Source organism: Prionailurus viverrinus, chromosome F2 (genome assembly GCF_022837055.1).
Source record: "Prionailurus viverrinus isolate Anna chromosome F2, UM_Priviv_1.0, whole genome shotgun sequence".
NCBI lineage: Eukaryota > Metazoa > Chordata > Mammalia > Carnivora > Felidae > Prionailurus > Prionailurus viverrinus.
The window spans coordinates 57,409,888-57,435,283 of record NC_062578.1 but is presented as its reverse complement, the minus strand read 5'-3'; the positions used below and the strand labels follow the sequence as shown (position 1 = coordinate 57,435,283).

Sequence of the window (25,396 nt, the reverse complement as noted above, 5' to 3'; positions counted from 1 at the left end):
AATGAATGCTCCGTTAACAGGTTAAGCCAACTGAGCATCCATTTGAACCAAAAGAAAGCAGCTTTCTACATTCCTAATGATTTTCATGTCAACTGTATTATTTCAGTTTCACTGTTCTTACTATTGTTATCAACACTTCCATTTTTTTTGTTGTGGTAAAACACAATAAAATGTTCAGTAATTTTGCAAAAACCGACATACTGAAATTAAACTGTTGATTGGAAACCAGCCCCATTAGTCATGATATGTGAATTGTGCTTATAGTTAACATGGTCAAATACTAAGGTAGAGAGTCCACAAATTTAAATAGCCACTATATAAAAGATATTTAGTAATCTTGCACAAATCTGTCATATCAAGTCATTCTTAGGCAAATTATAATAAACCACAATCATATTTTGATAAGAACATGAGCCTTGGAATAAATGTAAAACTAAAAATATGCTGAAGACTGAGTTTTTATCTTCCAAATATGACCTTGTTATACTTCCGATTTCTTAAAATTAATCATTCTCCTAAAAATCCAACCTCTCCTCCCTCTGAGACTGTGATTCAAATAACCCCCTGCAGCCACTAATAGCTTTAACAATATATGGCTTTAGGCATAAGTACTTTTGTTAGTGGGAGGTCTCTTGAAAAGCCCCTGAACCCGCCATGTACTGCCCTTGGGCAAAAAATCTTTAATTAGCTGCTTATCCCATCACCTTTATCTGCTGGGTTTTTTTTTTTTCCCCCCCTGAAGACCTTTAGAAACCCAGAAAAAAACTACTTTTACTTGTATTAGCTCCATGGCAACACCTGTTTATATTGTCTTTTCTTGGAGCAGGAGAGAAATTGATGAGGAAATAAATACAGGATCTGAAACCACAGTCACTGATTCATTTATTCATCCATCCATTCATCCCTGAAGCAGTTATTCAAAATAGTAATAAATAGTAATTAGCATTTTAAGAAGCACTATAAAGCATTTTTAAATATTTATTCATTCATTTATTTATTTATTTATTTACTTATTGAGCTAGAGTGCAGGGAAGGGGCAGAGAGAAAGAGGGAGAAAGAATCACAGAGCCCTGTGTGGGGCTCAACTCACAAACCAAGAGATTATTTATGACTTGAGCCAAAATCAAGTGTTGGACAGACAACCTGACTGAGCCACCCAGGAGCCCCTAAGCATCTTTTTTAATTTTGTAATGCTGATAGCAACACCAGGAGGTAGATAAGATTAGTATTTATCTTTTATAGAGAGTTAAACCTCTATGGTTTAGACATGAAACCAGGATAAGGATAAAAGCAGAACCCAGGATGCTTGTCTGAAGCCTGTTTTAATCCATGTTATATTGTATAATACTAATCCGTAGTATTACGGAAATTTATAGTATATCTTTTTTTTTCCAATATATGAAGTTTATTGTCAAATTGGTTTCCATACAACACCCAGTGCTCATCCCAAAAGGTGCCCTCCTCAATGCCCATCACCCACCCTCCCCTCCCTCCCACCCCCCATCAACCCTCAGTTTGTTCTCAGTTTTTGAGTCTCTTATGCTTTGGCTCTCTTCCACTCTAACCTCTTTTTTCTTTTTTTTCCTTCCCCTCCCCCATGGGTTTCTGTTAAGTTTCTCAGGATCCACATAAGAGTGAAAACATATGGTATCTGTCTTTCTCTGTATGGCTTATTTGACTTAGCATCACACTCTCCAGTTCCATCCACGTTGCTACAAAGGGCCATATTTCGTTCTTTCTCATTGCCACGTAGTACTCCATTGTGTATCTTTTTAAAATAGAAAACAAATGTTAGGTTAAGTAATATATGTGGGAATTGAAACTTTATAAATATGTAGTAAAATATGTAGTAATGCATATCTGGGGATATTTTCATAGTATTTTTTATATTATTATATGAAAATTTATATTGCTATATGTGACTTATTTAGCGAAATACTGAGAGAAAGGAATAATGGAGGAATGGCAAAGAGGGACCTGTAACCGCAGTATATACACCGATATACAACCAGTCAATCAACAGTTTATTCAAGGAGCATGTAGTCAGTGCTTACTAATTGTCAGTCTCTATTCTCACTTTGAATAAGAAGATGAGAGTGGAGTTTACATTTTAGTGGAGGGTGCTAGAGCAACACATCAGTGAATGTGTTCTCTTCTTTCAGACAGCGCTAAGTACCGTGGGGAAAAGTAAAGAAAGGGCTGGAGGTCAGAAGAAAACATCCAGGGCATGCTGCTGTCTTATATCCAAATGAGATGAATGGAGTGGGGTTATACAAGTCTGGGTGGTAAACAACTATATAGACTGTGAGGCAGGAACAGATCTTGACGTGTTCAAGCCACAGTGAGAATCCCAGGTGCCTGGACCAGCGTGAATGATGGCAAGCATGACAGAAGAAGAGTCCTGTGGAGGCAAAGCAGAGGCCAAGTCATACAGAGCCTCAAAGGCTGTGGGGAGTTTGACATTTCTCAAAGCAGAGAGGGAATTCACTGAGCTAGGGAATGAGGTGGTCTTAGTTTCTAAAAAATCACTGCGGCTAAGTAAAGAGGGGTGGGTGCTGGAGTCCAGCTCCAGCAGGTCCAGGGGGTCCCGAAGGATGAACGGCGTCAGCGAAAAAGTGAAAATAAAGCAAAACAAAAATAAAAATAAAAACAGAAAACTGAAATAAAAAGCTAAAATAAAAAACTAAAATAAAAATGGACACAGACAACAGCAGTGTGTTGAACTGGCCGATTTATTGTAGCAAACGTGGCATTATATATGCTAGTGATTTCCTTGTAGCATACGTCATCTATGTTTTTCTAACATTATCTAATTTTGAAAATGTTCTTATGTATAAACGACCTTTAAGAAATAACATGGTGGTTTTCCCCTAACTTTCCCACATACCCCTTTGATTATAGATTAATTTCTTACATTATTCCATTATGCATCTGCGTTTATCTATAATCTGCAAAGCATTTACTTTGCTGTTCTCGTGAAAGGCCTTCCATTTCTCAACACCTCAAGTGGAACAGTTACAGGGACATGACCTCCTAACCACATGAGGCCAAAAGAACAATGTGTTTGCCTCAGTCCGAGGTGCCAGAAAGGGGCTGAAAAGGCCTTAGAAACCCATGCCTCATACATTCTCAGAGAGACAACACACCTAGGAGCCAATGAACCATTCTGTAGCTTAACCGACTAGGTTCAGTCATCATCTGGAATGCCTCCGGAGGGCCAGGTGGGCCTAGCGGTTGAAGTCACCTGTGCCCAGAGATACACTCCTTAGTTGCTGGAGTGGGGCTTTCAAATCCATATGTCTCTCCTATACAGGCCCTCTTTGCTGGCAAAGGTATGAGGCTATCCTTCCTGTAAGTAGAGGAGTCTCCTTAGGGGATGGCAAGGGCTAAACGTTAAGACCACACAATTCCTTGCGGAACCTTATTTTCTTCCCTAATGGTTCTTTTCCCAGGGGGCCTGCCGAGGGCAATTCCCCAACAGACAATACCCCGGGTACTTTTAAGGCCAAATTACCTAAAAGCGGGAGTACAAGAAGCTTCACTGTTGGCAGGCCGCCCTGCAGTCACCAATCCGTCCACAGCCCCGGCCCTGCCACTCAGGCTGGGATAGCTCGGCTTCCAGCAGGTGGGCTAGAAGAAAAAAGACTGAATAGAAGGCTAGTGTAATAGTGGATAGGAAAAGTAATGGTAATTTCAATAGGAAGGTCATGGTCCGTGATGAGAACTGGTAAGCCTCATGGTACATTTTTTAAATGGAGCTGAGAAAGTTTACTGATAGATCGGATGTAGATGTAATTGTGAACTTGAATATAAGAAAGAGAAATTAAGATGAATGAGTCCTACAGTTTTGGCCCAGAACTAGGTGAATGGTAGTGACATTTACTGAGGTGGAGAATGGTATAGACGGAGGAAATTTTAAAAAGTATTGTTTTAGACATATTGGTTTAAAATTTTTTTTTTAAATATTTATTTATTTTTTGAGAGACAGAGAGACAGAGCATGAGTGGGAGAGGGGCAGAGAGACACAGAATCTGAAGCAGGCTCCAGGCTCTGAGCTGTCAGCACAGACCCTGATGCAAGGCTCAAACTCATGAATGGTGAGATCATGACCTGAGCCAAAGTCAGATGCTTAACCATCTGAGCCACCCAGGTGCCCCTAGACATATTAGTTTTGAAATGCTTATTAGGCATATTATTTCAGGATTCTGAGCCAAGTCAGAATTAAAGATAAATATTTTGTAGTCATACTGTATCAATGACATGGAAATAGATGCCCTTATAGAGGGGTGATGGTTAGAGAGAAAAGAGAAGATGGCATGGGTCACAGAATGTTACAACATTTAAAGGATCAGAGAAAGAGGGTGAGATACTAAGAGAAAGGCAAGAAAGAAAGAAAGAAAGAAAGAAAGAAAGAAAGAGAAAGTAAAGGAAGGCAGCTATGCTCACCACTATACCACCAACGCTAGGAGAGAAAGAAAAGGAAGGAAGGAAGGAAGGAAGGAAGGAAGGAAGGGAGGGAGGAAGATTATGAGTATAACCAGTGGCATAGAAAAAAGCAAGACAGTGTGGTGTCCGGATGGCTAAGCAAAGAAAGACTCAAAGTGGAATAAGTGATTAACAAGAGGAGATAATTATTCATAGGTTGAGTAAAATGCAAATTAAGAATTGAATATCACATTGCAACAAGACTATTATGGTGACTTTGACATAGTCATTCCAACAGAGTAAAGACAAAACCCTGATGAAATGAATGGAGGACAGACTGGAAAGTAAGGAAAAGAGGACTTATCACTATAGCAGCAGAGAAGGAAACCTCAGAATGCAAAGGGTAGATGAGTTAGAATCTTGGCACCACAGGGAGCAGAGTACCAGACAAAAAGTTGATTGCTTCATCTTCGCAGACTTCAGTCTATTAGAAGAGACTAATGTATAAAAAGAATATGAAAACATAATATGAGCTATCTGTGATAGAACTGCATAGGAAAGAACTTGGTGCTATAGAAAACTATGGGACACTTAACAGATAAGGGAGTCAGCAAAGAGGTCAAGAGGTACTATCAGCATTAAATGACCATGGATGGTAGTGTTAGCTATGGGGGAGAAGGATGTAGCAACTCATAGCATTAAGAGAGTATATCAGTTTAGTAGCCTGAACTGGGAAGAGGGTTTGGGATGGTGAAATATTGGTAAATCATGGGTACATACAAGCCTAGAGATGTAGTTAGAGATTAAAAAATTAACTGTATTTATCTGTGGAATGAAGGAAATGGGGAGATTTTTGAAGGACTTTCATCAGTGAAATAAGATGAGCAAATTTTAATTTTAAAAAGGTCATTTTAGCAATAATATAGAGACAAAGTACATGGATAATACACCCATATCAATGGAGGTCCATTGATATGATTAATGTAGCAACTAGAAAAACGTGCAAGTGAGATAGGACAGTGACAATGGAGAGGAAGGGCATCTACATTTGCTTTCAACTCAGAATCAGCACTTCATCAATCACTTATTTATAATCTTTTTGGGGTGAAGTTCTATTCTAGAATTCTTCCACTCCTGGCACATTAATTCTCAAGTTATCTAAAACTGTTGATTTTCTTTTTTGAGGAGCTAAATTTTTTTCTGACCAACTTAAACTGAATTAATATTTAACCCATTAACACAAATTTATAGGAAAATACAACAAAATGACTTTCTTTAAAGATACATGTTTACACTATTAAAAATGTTTGTAACTCCTTTGGGCAATTGCCCTTGGTTTTTGCATTAAGCTTTTGCATTAAGAAGTGGCAGAAAACTTATTAACTTAAAAAATATTATGAAAGACATAGCCCTGATACCTTACGACTATAACCAGACTACAACAAATACCCGAGGACCATAGTGCCAGTGGTATCTGAAATAACAATAGTTGTAGAAGGAAATAGTAAAATGACATACAATTTATTGACCTCTCGCTGTGTTCCAAGCAATGTAGTAGCTTCTTTGTATACATTATCCTATCTGTATATTTTTCATAAAAGCTCTTTTTAAACCATTGCATTATCATTTCACAGACAAGGTATCTGAGTTTCAGAGAGTTTAAGGAACATGTCCAGCATTACGCATATTTACAATTGTAAGTTAGGTTATGCCCAAAACCAAGCTGCCAGTACTAGGGGTATGAGAATTTTCCTTTAAGGTTAGTACTTTTAAAAAGCGATAGAGGCCTTTATTGACTTCCAGAACAGACCTACGTACTTACTCATTTTTGTAGTGCTGTACTAGCAATTACCAGACTGGCACCATACCAAGTCTCTTTCTTCTACTCAAGAGCATGGACTCTGGAGCCAAACTATCGGTGTTCAAATCTCACCTTCTCCTCTTACCAGCTCTGTGATCTTGGACAAGTTATTTAATCACTCGTGACTCTATTTCCTGTAAAATGAGGAGAATATTTATTTACATCTCAGTGGATTGTTGAGAGGCTTTAATGAGTTAAAATCTGTAAATTGCTTTAGGAGAGTCCCTGGCAAACAATAGGCTCTATACAAATGTTATTAGCATACCATTGTGATCATCATCCGCATTTCTCCTGAAAAGTACTATTACTCCTCAAAGGATGCATGAAGACAAAAGTAACAAATACAAAATAACTCTTCAACAAATTCTGTTATCTACATTTTAATTTTAATGCAAATGTGCCAATGTACTTTTTAGTAATATACTAAAAATGATATGCTGTCATTGAGTTTATTGTAATATGATTTTAGATTAATGCCATTAAAAGGTTATCCATTCATGTTGTCTAAGCATTTTTCAAAGTTTTTAGGAAGGAAGACTTAATTTTCATTGTTCTTGTGAGTTTTAAGAAATAATAAGATTTGGCTGTGTTTGCAATTGTAGTATCTGTCTAAGATGTTATCTCTGACCTTTTCTCTTATTTTAATCCTCTGCATTAGAATTAACTTGCTCTCTTGAATTGTTTTACTTTTAGTGCCCTGTGGTGGAGTTTTAACAAAGCGCAAAGGGACTATTTTGTCTCCTGGTTACCCTGAGCCTTATGACAACAACCTGAATTGTGTGTGGAAGATCACAGTGCCAGAGGGAGCTGGCATTCAAGTAAGGAAATTTAAATTTTTCTCCTTTTCCCTGTATATTTGAAGTTAATCCTTTTAGAGATAAGGGGGATGAAGGTTACTTCTAAAGATTTAGCCACTCCTTTTCCTTGGCATGGTTGAATGTAGCAGAAAGGTACTTATTGTTTTCACCTGCAGGTAACAGAAAATCAATTAAAAAAGGCCTAAGCAATAAGAAAAATGTTTGTTCCGGATGTCATGGAATCTAGCGGTAGAGGTTGTTTATTTGGGAGGTTCAGTTGCATCATTACTGACCTAGGTTTTTCCCTCTCTCTGCTCTGCCATCATAGCATGTTGGCTTAGTTCCTAGTCTTCTTTTCTCATGAACTTGAGATGGCTACCAAAGCTCTAACAGCAATAGCAATAGCCAAAATGGAACGTTTCAATCTATCTATCTTTACGATGGCTGAAAAACGTTCAGAAATCCTTCCAGTAGACTTTCTGTCCTGTACTATTGACCAAAACTGCAAGACTATCCATCCCTATGCTATACACTGACCAAAAGCAAAAGATGTATTGTCATTTGGCTCTAAAAAATCAACGTTAGGTACCTAGGTTAAGCATGGGGCTCAGCTTCCTCTGAAGTATACAGTCCTCATTTAATTGAACAAAACCAGTTTTCTTGTTAGCAAGAAAAGGGATGCTAGTCTATAGACAAGCAACACAATCTACCATATTATCTCAACCATAACCACTTTTCGGGAGGAGAAATTTGACCAGTTACTCTATATTACAAGGAGATTGTTTTTGCATAAATTGGTGATATTTGACTACTCCATGGAAGGTAATTATTCTTCACAAAATATTACATAATCTATATTTCATAAAAATAACTTGATTACTTCTCCAATTGGGTTGTAAGGTGTTCCTTTGGAAACTTGAGAAATATATCAGTTATGGGAAAGTAGCCAAGAAATCCTCCATTAAAACTGAAAATAGATAAAAGTATAAGTTTTAGTTAAAAAATCAACTTTTTGAGTTTGTAATTTTGCAGAAAATTACTCCTAATACCTGTTAGGTCAGTTAGCCAATGAGAAAACATGAAATATACATTTTCAGTGTTTTAAAGGCATTAAAAATGGAAAGACCAAGAGATCTATGCTTATATTCTGGCTAGCTGTACTATCATTTTATGGCCAACTTGTAAAATTCAGAGAAAACCAATCAATCCTATCTTATCACTGGTAGAATTAACAAGGATTTTATTTTAGTATTTTTAAAAATTTTTTGATGTTCACTTAATTTTGAGAGAGCTAGAGAGACAGAGTGTGAGCGGGGGAGGGGCAGAGAGAGAGGGAGACACAGAATCCAAAGCAGGCTCCAGGCTCTGAGCTGTCAGCACAGAGACAGACGTGGGGCTCAAACTCATGAACAACAAGGTTGTGACCTGAGCCAAAGTCAGATGCTTAACAGACTGAACCTCTCAGGTGCCCTGAATTAACAAGGATTTTAGAATTGCCTATGTTGTAAGTTGTATAGAAAATGTGAAAATAGGATGATGCCTTTAGAGCCTTCATAGAACATTTATCATATAGTTGTCAGTTTATCAAGGTTATCCTACAGCATCCACATATTCATGTCAGCTTGTCTATTTCCATCTCATCTTACAATAATAAAAACCCCAGCCTTTCCTGTCTAGTTCTCATCCTTTGTTTTTGAGCCCTGCAGTGTGGCTTCAGCATCCAGTGCTCTGAGCTACTCATAGCAATCACTGAGGACTCTATATCATTAAATCCATTGTGTTGCTCATCCTGCTTATTCTGACAGCAACATCCTAATTCTGCCCATTCTCCTCTCACTCTTAAAACATGTTTTTCCTTCTTGGTTTTCATGGCACCAATACTCTCTTAGACTTTGTCTTGTTTTCTTTTTTATACCCATGGCTCATGCTTCTACATCTAGGAATACAGTCTCCTCTTCCTACTCAGCCCATCAGATACAGTGTTTGAGAGATGCTGTGGTTTTGTTTATCTCATGTTACACCATGCTGTCTGCCATCTTGTCTACTTCCGTGTCTTTGGCTGCCATTTTGTGCCAGTTGTGCCCAGGACCTGCATCTTAATAGACCATCAGAAGGCATTTTTTAAAATGAAGAACTGAGGGGGACCTAGGTGGCTCAGTCGGTTAAGTGTCCGACTCTTCGTTTTGTCTCAGGTTGTGATCTCACAGTTTGTGAGACTGAGTCCCATGTTGGGCTCTGCACTGACAGCACAGAACCTGCTTGGAATTCTCTCTCTCCCTGTCTCTCTGCCCCTCCCCCATTTGTGTGTGCACACTTTCTCTCTCTGTCTCAAAATAAATAAATAAACTTAAAAAAATAAAAGAACTGAATAAATGATAGTTTTCAAGTGTAAATATCTAACCCAGTGCTTTCACCTAAGCTGCATGTCATTTATTCAACTGCCTGCTGGGCATTTCAACTAAACTTCTTACTGGAATTTCAAATCCATCCTGTTCAAAACTGACTTCGTGATTTTTTCTCATCATTATGGGTATCCTTCAGTGTTCTCTGGCTCAGAATGAGCCCCTCATCCATTCGGTTGCACAAGCCAGAAATCTTGATAATTTTCCCCCTTTCCTACTCTACACAATGAAATCTGTGGGATCTGTCTTTCACAAATCTTTCAAATAAGTCTATTTCTCTCCATCCATATTGTTACCCTAAGGTTAGGTTGTCATCATCCCTTTCCCAGGGTCTTACTCTCCTCTAATCTGTTCTTCAGAGGGCAAAGACAGTAACCTAAAAATAAAAACCCTGATACTATCACTTTCCTGCTTCAACTGTTCCCTGTATTCTTAACTCCTTGATACAGCTGATTATACCTTTTGTGCTTTGTCCTCCTTTGTCACCACTTATAGTCACACTAGTTTAGTTCTTTATAAAAGCCTGGCTCTCGCTTGCCTTTGGGCCTTTGTGCGTGCTGTTCCCTTTGCAGGTGACATTCTCCTTGATCCCCCTTTATTTGGCTTATTCTTAGTCATCATTTCTGTCTCAACTTAAAACCAGTTCCTGTGGAAGGCTTTCCGTGAACTTGAGGAAAGGGTAAGTCCCATGCTGCACGTTCTCATAGGTCTCTGTAATTTCCTTATTATAACATCTGTCACATTTTACTGTTACCACTTAGTTAATTACCCATAAGATCTTGAGGGCACTAACTAAATCTGTTCTGGCAACTAGCCAGTGTCTGCCAGTATATGCTCAGTAAATATTTTTAGGGTGACCTAATGAATCCCTCCACAAGCAGGGTTTTGGATATTTTAAGGAGTTAGGACAGCATGATGAACTAAGAGGACATTTGCAGAAAACGTGCGTTGTATATCACTTGTCCAAACCAAACACTTCAAAACCAGACAATATCAATGACACTATAAACTCTTTCACTGAGGAAGCGTTTTATTTAATGATTACACCTTAGAAAACAAAATTTGAATTAAATGGAGCATGTATCAAACTTACAGAATGTGAGGCATACTGGATTTTTAATCTTAAATACTCTAACGGACTAACCAAAACTTTTTTTTTCTAATTGATCTCTATATGTATGATAGTTTTAGACATACCACTAAATCATAGACCATTATATAGCATATGCACACACATGTGTAATGTGTGATTTGTACTTGAAATTTTACTACTTTACCTAAAACTACCTGGCTGGTGTGCCAGGTTTAAAGCAATGCCTATTTTATTTTATTCAGTTAGGAAAAATATGTGTGTGAATAAAGAATTAGATGAATGTATAATAAATCATATATGACATGAAATGTGATAACCACTGACGGAAAGAAAAGAAGAAACATTTAGAATGCTGGAAAAGTTGTAAATAATATAGAATGAGCAATCTTTAGAAAGAGCCTCAACAAATAGACTAATTTGTTATATTAATTTTACATGAGATGTTTGTGGGGAGTTGTGTATTCATTTATTTGCCTGTCTATTCTAGCAAAGCATATTGATGGAGAATTCCAAAGGGGCTATCATAACAGAGTTATTAAGCAAAAGAGCAATCTTTATGTGATAGACCTTGGGAAACTTATGTTTGTTACTTAACTGTGTCAACCTGTAGAATGATCATCATGATTAAATATAACCTAACAAGCAAATTAAAATGAAATTTGAATGTCTATATGAGGAATATCTGGTTTTAGTGATTGGAAATTCATTACCCCATGAAGCTACCCTGTTGCCATGATGGACAGCTCCATTTTTAATGCAAAATTCTTCTAAACAGGGAATCAGTAGCTGCTGCTTTTTAAATAATTTATTTGACTCTCGTTTGGCCTTTTGTCACTGTGGGTCGTCAGTCATTTCCTTGAGCCACCTACACCTTCTGTGTTTATTGTACCAAATTATATTCACAATTTGACCAGACTCCTAGTGGCAAATTGTGTTAGTTTTCTATGGCTGTTGCAGATTACCATGCACTTGAGAGCTTAAAATAGCAGAGGTTGATTCTCTCACAGTACTGGAGCCTGGAAGTCCCAAAGCATTTTTACTGAGCTGAAACTCAGGTGCTAACAGGGTTGTGCTTGGACCCTCCACTCTCCCCTCTGCCCAGGCTCTAGCCTTTCCTTGCCTCTTCTAACTTCTGCTGGCTGCCAGGCGTTCCTACGTGTCTGACTATATCACTCTATTTTCTACGTGCATGGTCACATTGCCTTCTCTTCTGTATGTGTCAAATCTCCTTTGACATCTTTCTTATAAGAACACTTATGACTGTACTTAGGGCCCATCTGAATAATCCACGATAATCTCCCTATTTCTAGATGTTTAGGTTAATCACATCTGAAAAAAAATTTTTTTTCCATGTAAGGCAATATTTACAGGCTTTTTTTTTTTTTTTTTTCAAATAAGCCTCAATTTTAATTTTTTTTTTTTTTTTTTTTTTTTTCAAATAAGCCTCAATTTTAATAAGATCCTCTGCATACACATTTGCTACTGAAAATTGAACTACCACAAAAAACTTATTACAACTCTAATTTTTGAAAACCAGAAAACCTAGCCTATGCACCCTGCCATAATTATAATTATGCTCTCCAGCCAAACCACCCAATATTCTCTATGTATTCCTCCCTGCACAAGTTACGTGGCTTCCAATTTGATGTTAGGGTTTTTTTTAATGTTTTTATTCGAGAGCATGAGTGAGGGAAGGGCAGAGAGAAACACACACACACACACACACACACACACACACAATCTGAAGCAGGCTCCAGCCTCCCAGCTGCCAGCACAGAACCCTACTCTACAGAGCTCTAGTCGGATGCTTAACCCAACAGAGCCACCCAGGAGCCCCATGTTAGGTTAACCGATCTTCATGACTTCAGGTTTCTCAAACACCCAGGCTACACTCAAAACCCACTAGTGCTTCCTTGGGTCATATCAAAAAGTGGAACTAAAGTAGATTGAGGTCACTCAAATGCAAAACACCGGATTCCTCACAAATTATTGTTATCAAGGTAGAAAAGACAGAGCTAATATAGGTTATCAAGGTAGAAAAGACAGAGCTAATATAGATTATCAAAATATTATACTTTGTCTATAGTAGAGCAGCCTTCCCAAGGTGCTGCATAATGATTCTAAAATTACTAGCAAGGAAAACACCATATAATAACGTTTATGTTTACATAGACTCCATGTCATAATTATTCTCCATGCTGGTATCCTCGGGAGGTCTATGATACAGGTCTATGATACAGGGATGAGGACCTGATATCTTTGGAAGGCACTATAGTTAGTCTGTTATACATATGTATGTAGAATTAAATTTTTTTCTTCTCATTAAGGTAATAGGTTTTCCTAGAGACATCTTCATTTTTGTTTCTATCACCCCTTTGATCTCAATAACTCAGGGAAAGAAGATAAATCGTTAAGTCTCCCCTCTCCCTTTCTTTCCTTATTCAGATTACACAAAATCTGTAGCAAAAATCTGTTGCAAAATAATCTGTTGCAGAATCTGTAGTGACACAGGTGACATTTTAGTTCCTCTTTCTAGTATTCATTCCTGCCCCCAATCTACTTTAGTCTTTTACTGCTTCTCACACAGACTACTGCAATAGACATTGAAATTGTCTTGTATGTATGTATGTATATATATATATACACATACACACACACATGTATATATACACACACACATATATAGATAAACACACACACACATATATATATACGTGTATATATATATATATATATACATACACACATACATGTTTTTAATTTATTTTTTTAATTTACATCCAAGTTAGTTACCATACTGTGCATCAACGATTTCAGGAATAGATTCCTTAATATCCCTTACCCATTTAGCCCATCCCCCTCCCACCACCCCTCCAGTAACCCTCTGTTCTCCATATTTAAGAGTCTTATGTTTTGTCCCCCTCCCTGTTTTTATATTATTTTTGCTTCCCTTCCCTTATGAAATCGTCTTTTTACTTGTATTTTCTTCATCCAATGCAGTACTGTAGTTAAAGCAGTCCTGGTTATTCTCCTTCTAACCCTTTGGTGGACTACACCTCAATTGCATAGTTATTATGCTGGTCTCGGGTCTTTATAGTCTCTTGACAAATCCATCTCAGCTAAGTTCAATCCTTTATTCACACCGGACACTATCGTGAACTAAAATTCATTTAATTTTTACAACAATTATGTGAATTAGATGCCTTTATTACAATGATGTGTATAAGAAATTGAAGGCACAGATTGTCAACTCTTCTAGGGTTACCTGCCAGAGAATAGAGGGAGCCAGAAAGCTGCACAACCAGGAGTCCTCACTCTGCTGTCTCTTGGATTTATCCACTAAGCTCTCTCTATCTAACTTTTCTCTACTTTTGCTAACTTTGCATGCATATTTCCTCTTATGTAAATACTTTCTACTGTGGCTAAATTGGATTACTGATGGTTCACTACATCTACCTCATGGCTTGCCTCCTCTACATTTTTATAACTCAATAGTTTCTTTCAGTGAAAAACCTCTCAATACATTTAACTTATCTCAAATGTCAACTCCTGTGTGAATCCTTACTTTTTTTTCTTTTTTCTTTTTTTGCAAATGTGATCTTTTCTTCCCCTGAATTGTAAGAAAGGAAAAATCAGATATGAAGAGAGAATTGATTATTGTTTAAGGAAATGATGGTAATATCACAATCATTCAGCTTTAATTCCATTCTGCTTCCTGTTCTGGAACGCTGCCATCGGGCCTAATGCCTGTCACACAGGCAGGGTATCCGTTGCCATGTGGCACTCACCCCTGGAAAAGAGGCACCAGCATTCACTTGAATGGAAGAATGATGATGGTTTATTCTGTGGATAAGAAATTTTTAAGGAATGCAATTGTTATACTTATTTAGTGAATGAGTGCAGTACTTACATTGATGACAGACTTTAGCTAAATAAAATACATTTATTTTAATAAGGTTCGCCCTTCCCTTCCTCTAAAACAATAACATATACACTTCACAGACAGAAAAAATGATCACCCCCACGGTTGGGGGTGGGTCCTGTGGGTTCTTGCAAAAGCTCACGCTGTGCCAGGCGAAGTGCAGCAAAGTAACACATGCCTCTTTCTTTAAATAACATTTACAGACATGAGAGGATTGTGCTCCACCATTTCCCTTATCAACTTTAGGGACTTTCACAGTAAGTTATTTATTATGACTCCATTCATCAAATTATTCTTTAAGAGATATACCCAAATCAGTTATAAAGTATAATTTTGGCCATCCATATTAAGACCTGTTAAAAATGAGCATAGGGGATAATAATTTTTTTTAATTAAAGAAAGGGAATTGAGCAAAGGTTAGGCAAATAAAGGTAAATAAAATGTATCCAGCATAAACCTAGTTTTTTTTTTTTATTTAAAAAAATTTTTTTTTTCAACATTTTATTTATTTTTGGGACGGAGAGAGACAGAGCATGAATGGGGGAGGGGCAGAGAGAGAGGGAGACACAGAATCGGAACCAGGCTCCAGGCTCCGAGCCATCAGCCCAGAGCCTGACGCGGGGCTCGAACTCACGGACCGCGAGATCGTGATCTGGCTGAAGTCGGACGCTTAACCGACTGCGCCACCCAGGCGCCCCTAAACCTAGTTTTTAAGAAAAGTATAAGCTTTTCCCTGTATGCTGGTGGACCACAAATATGGTGATTTCCTGATAGCTAAAGAAAATGTGAAAACTCAATCACTGGCAAGAATCTAACACTCCATGGGCACCTGGGTGGCTCAGTCAGTTGAGCGTCTGACTTCGGCTCAGGTCATGATCTCATGGTTCATGGGTTTGAGCCCCATGTCAGGCTCTGTGCTGACAGCTCTGAGCCTGGAGCCTGCTTTGGATTCTGTGCCTCCCTCTCTCTGCCCCTCCCTTACTCATTCTTTCTCTTTCTGTATCTCTCAAAAATAAATAAACATTAAAAAAAATTTTTTAGGGGCGCCTGGGTGGCGCAGTCGGTTAAGCGTCCGACTTCAGCCAGGTCACGATCTCGCGGTCTGCGAGTTCGAGCCCCGCGTCAGGCTCTGGGCTGATAGCTCGGAGCCTGGAGCCTGTTTCCGATTCTGTGTCTCCCTCTCTCTCTGCCCCTCCCCCGTTCATGCTCTGTCTCTCCTTGTCCCAAAAACAAATAAACTTTGAAAAAAAAAAATAAAAAAAAAAATTTTTTTTAAAGAATCTAACACTCTGAAACATACAAGATAACTAATTGGAACACGTATTGGGATTCCTGACACTAAGATATTAAATTAACCCAAAGCCTTTAATAAAGAAAACGCTCTGAGATGGTGACAGACTTTATCCATGTTCTACCCATAGTGAACACTGCGAGGTGTTTCGACGCTCTTCTTACCCAAGTCAGCTCATGTAGGCCAATGCCACAGTAGCAAAGATCAGTTCTGGTAAAGTCCTTCTATGAAGGGTCACGAGGATATGGTCCTGGCTTGGAGTTCTCTCTTCTAATGCGGAGTGGAGGACTGTGGTATTTTTATCTTGTTAGAAATACGTGTTCTTATCAGTAATTATTATTTCACAGGTACAGGTTATCAGCTTTGCTACAGAACATAATTGGGATTCTCTGGACTTTTATGATGGTGGAGACAACAATGCCCCACGACTTGGAAGTTATTCAGGTAAATAAAAAAGCTGAGCTTAATTGAAATACAGATGTAATTAGGAATGTAGAAATCTCTCTCTCTTTTTAAAAGACTTTCTAGAACTCTGACTTGGCAGTTAATTTCCTTTTTATAAACTATACACAGCAAACTAAATTACAAGGTTAGATGTTTCAAAGGCATTAAAGGTAATGACATTGAAATTGCTGTTTAAAATCTTACTATATTCTAACTATATTTGTGTAATTATTTATTGATGCTTTTATAGTAATGATAATATTTTCAGCTGAGCTGTGGTTCAGGTATGTGTACCCTTTCTCCTTAAATCGTTAAAATTAGACAGTGCTTGGTAATTATGATATATCTACTCAATAGAGTGTTCTGGGGCCATTAAAATAATTTTAGAGACTGTGTAAAAACATGGTATGTTACAAGGTACTGTTGAGTGAGAATAAAGAGAATATAAAATTATTTCTATGAAATGAATAAAATTATATAACATAATATATACCCAGGTACCAAGACCAGAAGGTTTTTAAACTTGTTAAGGTTTTTAAAGGTAATTTATGAAATAATCTAACAGCTTTTTCAGCCTGCGAAAAGTGAAATCAAGTTTTACTTTAATTTTAACTATACTTTTTACTTTAATTATACTTTTTAACTATAGAAATAGGAACATAGCTAAACTATCAACTTCTACATTTCAGTTATACTTAAGTCGGTTTGAATAGTTGTAGGTTTTTCACAGATTTTTAACTAGGGCATAATCGGTTTTTCAGCATCGCCACTGAGGAGAGGAAAGAAGAAATACCTGGAATAGGAGTGATTTGGGTTAGTCATAACAAGTATTTTAGGGGCTCCTGGGTGGCTCAGTCAGTCGAGCATCCAACTCTTGATTTTGGCTCAGGTCATGGTCCCAGACTTGTGGGATCAAGCCCCATGTCGAGCTCCATCCATGCTGTGTGGAGCCTGCTTAAGATTCTCTTTCTCCCTCTGCCCTTCTTCCCCTGCCCTCTCTCTCTTTCTCAGTCTCAAATTAAAAAAAAAAAAAAGGTATTTTGTGTATAGATAAGGTGGAAATCTTGGAAGAAATCTTATAACATTTTGAGTGTACATTTGTTTAGATTTGATTAATAATCAAATCTTAATAATAAATACAACAATGAAGATAATACCAGTGATAAATAACAGCTCTTGATTACCAAGTGCTAGCCCTGTGTGAGGCTTGTCATACGTTTCCTCATTTGTTCCTTCTAGTAGTTCTGGTCGTAATTGACACTTAGATTAAGTTGCCTGAGGTTGTACAGCTGATGTTAGAATGAGACCGGGGCCCAGCTGGTGTGACTCCAGAGCTGAAGTTCTTGATCGCTGAGATCCTCTAAGGCACTAAAGGCAGGTCGAGTGAAAGTTTCTGTTTACCTCCATCTTCAGTGATTCAGTAAGGGTTCCATAGACAGATAAGAGACTGGAGAAGGGGGAAAAAGCAACTATATGTTCTGTAATGAATTCGTCCTGATATTTTCTTTTTATAGAAAGATCAGTGAGTGGTTCAGGTCCACAGAGTTGTACAAAATAAATGTAAACTAACTAGTTACTTACAGAAAAAAATGTTGCCACACTATCAACTAATATGCTTGTTGGACATTATCTTAAAACATAGATTTGACACTTATTTTTATGCTTGCCATTTGAAACTGCTTGACTTGTAATCTTAAGGATCTTGAGGTATTACTCAATGCAGATAGTCAAGAAGTAATTGGTTCAAACAGATATTTTATGTTTTCAGCTCAGTAATTGAATAAAGTCAAGTTGATTTCCTTCAGAATTTCAGAAATACACCATTATAATGTATTTGCTAAGAGACTAAGGCTATAATGTATTTGCTAGTGCTAAGGCTAACACTAGTTTATAATTGGGATTTTTCAAACACTACCTACCAGCGTTGCTGTCAGAGTATAAGAAACATCAAGGTACTTGACCTGGTAGAGAAGAACATACACATATTAATAAAGAAAGAAAATAAATGAAATACATGTTATATATATATAATATATATGTATTATATATAATACATATATATTATATATATGTATATATAATACATACATATATTATATATATGTATATATAATACATATATATTATATATATGTATATATAATTCATATATATATAATAAAAAGGGCAATAAATAACAATAAATAAACATATTCTCTGAACCCATACATAATCTTAAGATACTATACCATAAAAATCACTACAAACTTTAAAATTAAGGTTATTATTAGCTCATGCATAAAATATTGAAATCCACATGAAATTCCAAACATTTATTTCAGGTGACCTGTAAAATCCACTGCCTTGACTGTCACCCGCTCTTTGTTCCTGCCTATTTTTAGGGACCCATCCGGAGTGATCCCAAAGTCTTTCTCCTTAGAGACAGTCACAAACAATAAAATAGAAGAGAAATGTGGGAGACATATCTTTATTTAAAAATTCCTAAAAAACACTTGACCAATATGTAATTTCAGTGGTATTCTATTGGCTGATTAGTAGTCAACTTACTTAGTTTTGCTATAATATTTATTATGTGATCATTGACCTGCCTTTTCAATTATCATTTCAGGAACAACAATACCGCATCTTTTGAATAGTACGTCTAATAATCTATATCTAAATTTCCAATCAGACATCAGTGTTTCTGCTGCAGGATTTCACCTTGAATACACAGGTAAATATAATATCATGTGCTATTCAAGAAATTTAATAACAAGTTTATATCATTTTTTAAATATTCTTTGAATATAGAAACTAAATGGACTTCATCAAAAGAGAACATTATCTTGTATTTTTAAGCTTTTGATGTGCTCTTTCAATTCATTTACAAGACTGTGTCTATAAAATTTTAATTTTTCATCAGAATTTACAAATGTACGAATGTTTTCTTCCTTATTATAATTGTAAGTACACTTAGCATGAGATACACCCTCATTTTTTTTTAAGTACACAATACAGAAGTGTTAACTATAAGCATGATAACATATAGCAGATCTCTAGAACTTACTCATCTTACATAACTCAATTTTATACCCACTGTGAGCAGCAACTTCCCATTTCCCCTCCTCCCCGCCCTGGAAATCTCCACTCTGCTTTCTGTTTCTATGAGTTTGACTATTTTAGGTACTGTCCTGTAGTATTTGTCCTTTTTTGTCTGGCTTATTTCATTTAGCATAATGTTTACTAGGTTCATTCATGTTGTTGCATTTGGCAGGATTTCCTTCTCTTTTGTAAGACTGAATGATATTACACATTATATGTACATACTATCTTTTCTTTATTCACTTATCTCTTAATGGACATCTAGGTTGTTTCCATATTTTGGCTATTATGAGTAATGCTGCAATAAACATAGAAGTGCAAATCTCTCTTTGAGATTCTTATTTCAAATATTCTGTAAATATACTCAGAAAGGATTTCTAGAGCATGTGGTAGATCTACTTCTAATTTTTTTAAATGTTTATGTTTGAGAGAGAGTGAGAAGGAGGGAGGGAGACAGGATCCAAAATGGGCTATGCAGACAGCGGAAAGCCCGACCTGGGGCTTGAAATCATGAACTGTGAGATCACTACCTGAGCTGAAGTCAGATGCTTAACTGACAGAGCCACCCAGGCACCCCTACTTCTAATTTTTTTGAGCAACTTTCATACTATTTTCCATAGTGGTTCCATCAATTTACATTCCCACCAACATTGTATAAAGGTTCCAGTTTTTCCATATTCTCACTAACAGTTTTTTTTAAACAAATAAGAACATTTATAGTTATCAAAAGGAGCACATATCATAACAAAAACTCTAGTTTTGATTATTTATGCACCACATAACATAGCATCAATATTCTTAAAGCAGATAGTTAAGATATATGAGGAGAAATAAATAAAAATGCATTATGAAATTTGCCAAAATTGATCCCAGTACAAAAATTCTAAGTAGAGCAATAATCATAGGAACAATATAGAAAATAGTTGTTTAAAAAACTGTCCCCCCATCCCCATGCCCCAAAATACCAGGTCCAAATGGATTCACATAGAAATATTGCCAACCTGGGGCGCCTGGGTGGCTCAGTCAGTCGAGCGGCTGACTTCGGCTCAGGTCATGATCTCACAGTCCGTGAGTTCGAGCCCCGCGTCAGGCTCTGTGCTGACAGCTCAGAGCCTGGAGCCTGTTTCAGATTCTGTGTCTCCCTCTCTCTGACCCTCCCCCATTCATGCTCTGTCTCTCTCTCAAAAATAAATAAACGTTAAAAAAATTAAAAAAAAAAGAAATATTGCCAACCTTTAAGGACCAGATAATCCCAATGCTACTTTAATTATTCTGTTTCCTGGGGTGTATAACAGGTTCCCATAATACCCTCAATAGAAAACTATAAAGCATACTCTTTTATAAATATGATGCAGAAATTTTATCTTTTTAGTTTATTGAAATGTGATTTGTGTAGTTTTTGAATTTATATGTGTTGATTTGATATATGTATCTATTACAAAATAGTCACACAATAGACATAGTTAACATCTCCAGAGTTCACATAATTGCCTTCTCTTTTTTTTTTCTTAGTTCTTTGTATGTGTGTGTGTGTGTGTGTGTGTGTGTGTGTGTGTGTATGAGAATACTTAAAATCTAGTCTCTTCCCAACTTTCAAGTATATAATACAATATTGATAACTACTGCCACCATGTTGTATATTGGACTCCCAGAATTTATTTTATAACTAGAAGTTTGTATTCTGACTTACATCACCCTATTTTTTCCACCTTCCAGCCCCTGGCAACCACCAGTCTTCTCATTGTTTCTAAGATGCAAGATGAATGAATCTTTCTTGGATTCCACATACAAATGAGATCTATTTGTTTTCTCTCTGAGTATTTCATTTAGCATAATGCCATGCATGATGTTACAAATGGCAGGATTTCCTAGTTTTTTTGTGACTGAATAATATTTAATTTTATACATATGCCACACTTCTTTATTCATTCATTCATAGATGGAACTTAGGTTGTTTCCATGTCTTGGCTATTGTGAATTAAGCTGTAGTGAACATGGGAGTACAGATATCTCTTCCAGATCCTCATTTTATCTCCTCTGGATGTATGCTTAAAGATGGGATTGCTGGATTATGTGCCATTTATTATTATTTTTTTAAGGAACCTCCAGGCTCTTATCCATACTGGATGTACCAAATTTTATTATTAGCACCATTCAAGAGGGCTTCCCTTTCACCACATCCTCAGTAATACTTGTTATCTTGTTTTCTTGGTGATCTTCATTCTAACAGGTGTAAGGTGACATCTTAACTGTGCTTTCGATTTGCGTTTCCCTTGTGGTTAGTGATAAGGATCCTTTTATGTGCCTATTAGCCATTTGTTTATCTTCTTTAGAAAAATATCTGTTCAGATCCTCTGCCAATTTTTTTAATCAGGTTGCTTTTAATAGGTTTTTTGTTTATTCTTGTTGTTGTTTTGACTTGCTATTGAGTTATATGAGTTTTTTTATATATTTTGGATATTAACCCCTTATCAGATACATGGTTTGTAAATATATCCCCCCCCCATTTTGTAGGTTGCATTTTCATTTTATTGATTGCTTCATTTGCTGTGCAGAAGTTTTTGTTTTTTTATTTGATGTAGACTTATTTTATTTACTTTCATTGATTGCTTATACTCCTGGTGTTATATCCAAAAAAATTAATGCCAATACCAAGGTCAAGGAGCTTTTTTTTGTATGTTTTCTTCTAGGAATTTTACAGTATTAGGTTTTATGTTTAAGTCTGTAATCCATTTCCAATTAATTTTTATGAGGAGTGTGAGAGATACAGTTTCATTCTTCTGCGTGTCATTAAACAGTTTCCCCAGCACCATTTATGGGGAAAATACTATACTTTCCCTGTGAGTATTTTTGGCTCCTTTGTCAAATGTTAATTGGCCGTATATGTGAGGGTTTATTTCTGGACTCTCAGTTCTGTTACAATGATGTATGTGTCCATTTTTATGGCCATACTGTTTGATTACTATAGCTTTGTAATAGTTTGAAATCATAAAGCCTCCAGCTTTGTCTCGGGATTGCTTTGGGTATTCAGGGTCTTTTGTGGTTCCATGAATTTCTGTCTCTGTGAAATCATGCTGTTGAAATTTTGACATGGATTGCATTGGCTGTATAGGTGGCTTAAAAGTGGTTAAATTTGTTCCCAAATTTTATCGTTGTTACTGTGTATGCTATTGTAAATGAGATTGTTTTATTTTTCAGATATTCTGTTTTCAGTATATAATAACACAACTAATTTCTGAATGCTGATTTTGTATCCTGTAATTTATTGAATTTGTGATTAGTAGTAACAGATTTTGGTGGAGTCTCTAGGATTTTGTTTACATAAAAATCACATCATTTACTGACAGAAACCATTTTACTTTCCTTTATGGTTTGGATGTCTTTAATCTCTTTTTCTTGGATAATTACTCTGGTTAGAACTTCCAGTATTATGTTGAATAAGAGTCATGAAAATGGGCAACTTTAGTCTTCTCTATATAGAGGAAAAGGCTTCAACTTTTCACCACTGTGTTTGACATTAGCTGTGGACTTTTCATATATGGCCTTCATTAAGTTCAGGTTCATTACTTCTATACCCATTTTTTCAAGAGTTTTTATCATGAAACAATGTTTTATTTTGTCAAATGCTTTATCTGTGTCTACTGATATTGTCACATGATTTTTATCTTTCATTCTATTAGTGTGATGTATCACATTTTTTGATCAGCGTATGTTGAACCATCTTTGCATTCCACACATAACTCCCACTTGATGGTGGTGTATGGTGCTTTTGATGTGCTGTTGAGTTCAATTTGTTAGTATTTTGGTAAAAAAAAAATTACATCTATATTCATCATGGATACTGACCTGTCATTTTTCTTTTCTTGTGGTGTCCTTGTCTGGCTTTGGTATCAGGGTAATTCAGATCTCATAAAATGAGATTTGGAATATTCTTTCCTCTTCAGTTTATCAGAAGATCTTGAAAAGGATTTGCATTTAATACCTTTTTAAATGTTTGGTAAAATTCACCTATGAAGCTATTCAGTCCAGGACTTTTCTTTATTAGAAAGTTTTTGATTACTAACTCAATCTCTTACTCATTCTTGGTCTGCTCAGATTTTCTATTTCTTCATGTTTTAGTTGGTAGGTCATATGTTTCTAAGAATTTGTCCATTTCTTATAGATTATCCAATTTTTTGGTGTGTAATTGTCATGGCAGTGTCTTGTGATCCTTTTTATTTCTGTGATATCAGTGTAATGTCTCTTCTTTCATTTCTGGTTTTGTTTATTTAAGCCTTCTCTCTCTCTCTCTCTCTCTCTCTCTCTCTTTCTTTTAGTTAATGATTCTAATGTTATGTCAATTTTGGGTATCTTTTTAAAAATCAGCTCTTAGTTTCTTTGTCTTTCTGTTGTTTTTCTTTTCTCTATTTCATTTATTTGTACTCTAATCTTTGCTACTTCCTTTATTCTGCTAATTTTGGCTTTAGTGTATTCTTTTTCTAGTTACTTAGGATATAAAGTTAGCTAATTTATTTGAGATCTTTCTTTTTTTTAAATGCAGACAGATGTTTATTGCTATAAACTTCCTGTGACAACTGCTTTTGCTATATCCCATAAGTTTTTGTATGTTGTGTTTCTCTTTTTGTTTGTTCAATATATATTTTTTTTAATTTCCCTTTTGATTTATTCTTTGAATCACTATCTGTTTATGAATGTACTACTTGATTTCCACATATTTGTGGATTTTCCAGTTTTCGTACTTTTATTGATTTCTAATTTCATGCCATTATATTTGGAAAAGAGTTTTGATATGATTTCACTCTTAACTTTGCTAAGATCATGTAATACATGATCTATCCTGGATAATGTTCTGTATGTACTCAAGAAAAAACATGTATTTTGCTGCTCTGGAAGGAATGTTCTGTATATGTTTATTAGGTTTATTTGGTCTAAAGTATAGTTCAAGTCCAGTATTTTCTATATGCTTTTCAATCTAGATGATCTGTGTATTTTTGAAAGTGAAGTACTGATGTCCCCTACTATTATTGTGTTGTCTATTTTTTTTCCTTCAGATCTGTTAATATTTCCTTATTATATTTGGATGCTCTGATGTTAGTGGCATATATATTTATGATTATTATATCCCTGTGATTAAACGATCTAATTATTATGCAATGGATTTCTTTATCTCTTGTTACATCTTTTGGGTTAAAGTTTATATTGTCAAATATAAGCATAGCCACCACTCCTCTCTTTTGGTTTCCACTTTCATGGAGTATCTTTTATTATCCCTTAACTTTGAGCATATGTGTATCCTTGAAGCCAAAATGAGTCTCTAGTAGGCAGCATATAGTTGTTTGGTGTTGAATCCATTCAGCTACTCTATGTCTTTTGCTTGGATAATTTCATCAATTTACATGTAGAGCAATTATTTATAAGTAAGAACTCACTAATACTGTCTTATCAATTATTTTCTGACTTTATGATTATCCCTCCCCTTTTTTTTCTTCTTCCCTTGCACTTTTCCTTTGTGAATAAGATGATTTTCTATTGTTGTATGTTTTGATTCCCTTGTCTTAAATCTTTTGTGTATCTTGTAGGCTTATGTGGTAACTATGAGACTTACATAAAATATCTTCTAGATATAGCTATTTTACACTAACAACTTAATTTCATTTGCATAATAAATCTCTGTCTTTTCACTCCCCTCTTTGGGTTTTTTTTTTTTTTGATGTCACAATTTACCTCTTAGTTTCTTGTATTCACTAACAAATTATTATAACTATAGTTATTTTTAAAATGTTTGTCCTTTACATTTATGCCAGACTTAAGTGGTTAATACCCTATCATATTACAGTATTAAAGTATTGTGAATTTGAATATATACTTACCTTTGCCAATGTGTTGTATATTTTTATATGTTTTCATATTACTAATTAGTGTCCTTTCATTTCAGCTTGAGTGAGAGCTTTCTGCATTTCTTGTAAGATGCGTCTAGTGGTAATGAACTCTTTCAGCTTTTGTTTATTTGGGACCATACTGATCTCTCCCTCCTCTGAAGTCCTCTGATGGACTACTTTACTGTATAGAGTATTCTTGCT

At 36.0% G+C, this 25,396-nt stretch overlaps 1 protein-coding gene across 2 annotated transcripts in view; it reads left to right on the top strand.

The window, feature by feature from the left end:
* CSMD3 (CUB and Sushi multiple domains 3) overlaps positions 1-25,396 on the top strand; it is a 1,270,863-nt gene that overhangs the window by 1,091,747 nt on the left and 153,720 nt on the right. For both annotated transcript variants that reach the window (XM_047842282.1, XM_047842281.1), the window contains 3 exons: positions 6,980-7,104; positions 16,139-16,235; positions 18,844-18,948. In XM_047842282.1, the coding sequence (XP_047698238.1) occupies positions 6,980-7,104; positions 16,139-16,235; positions 18,844-18,948 (327 nt within the window). The remainder of the gene's footprint in view (positions 1-6,979; positions 7,105-16,138; positions 16,236-18,843; positions 18,949-25,396) is intronic.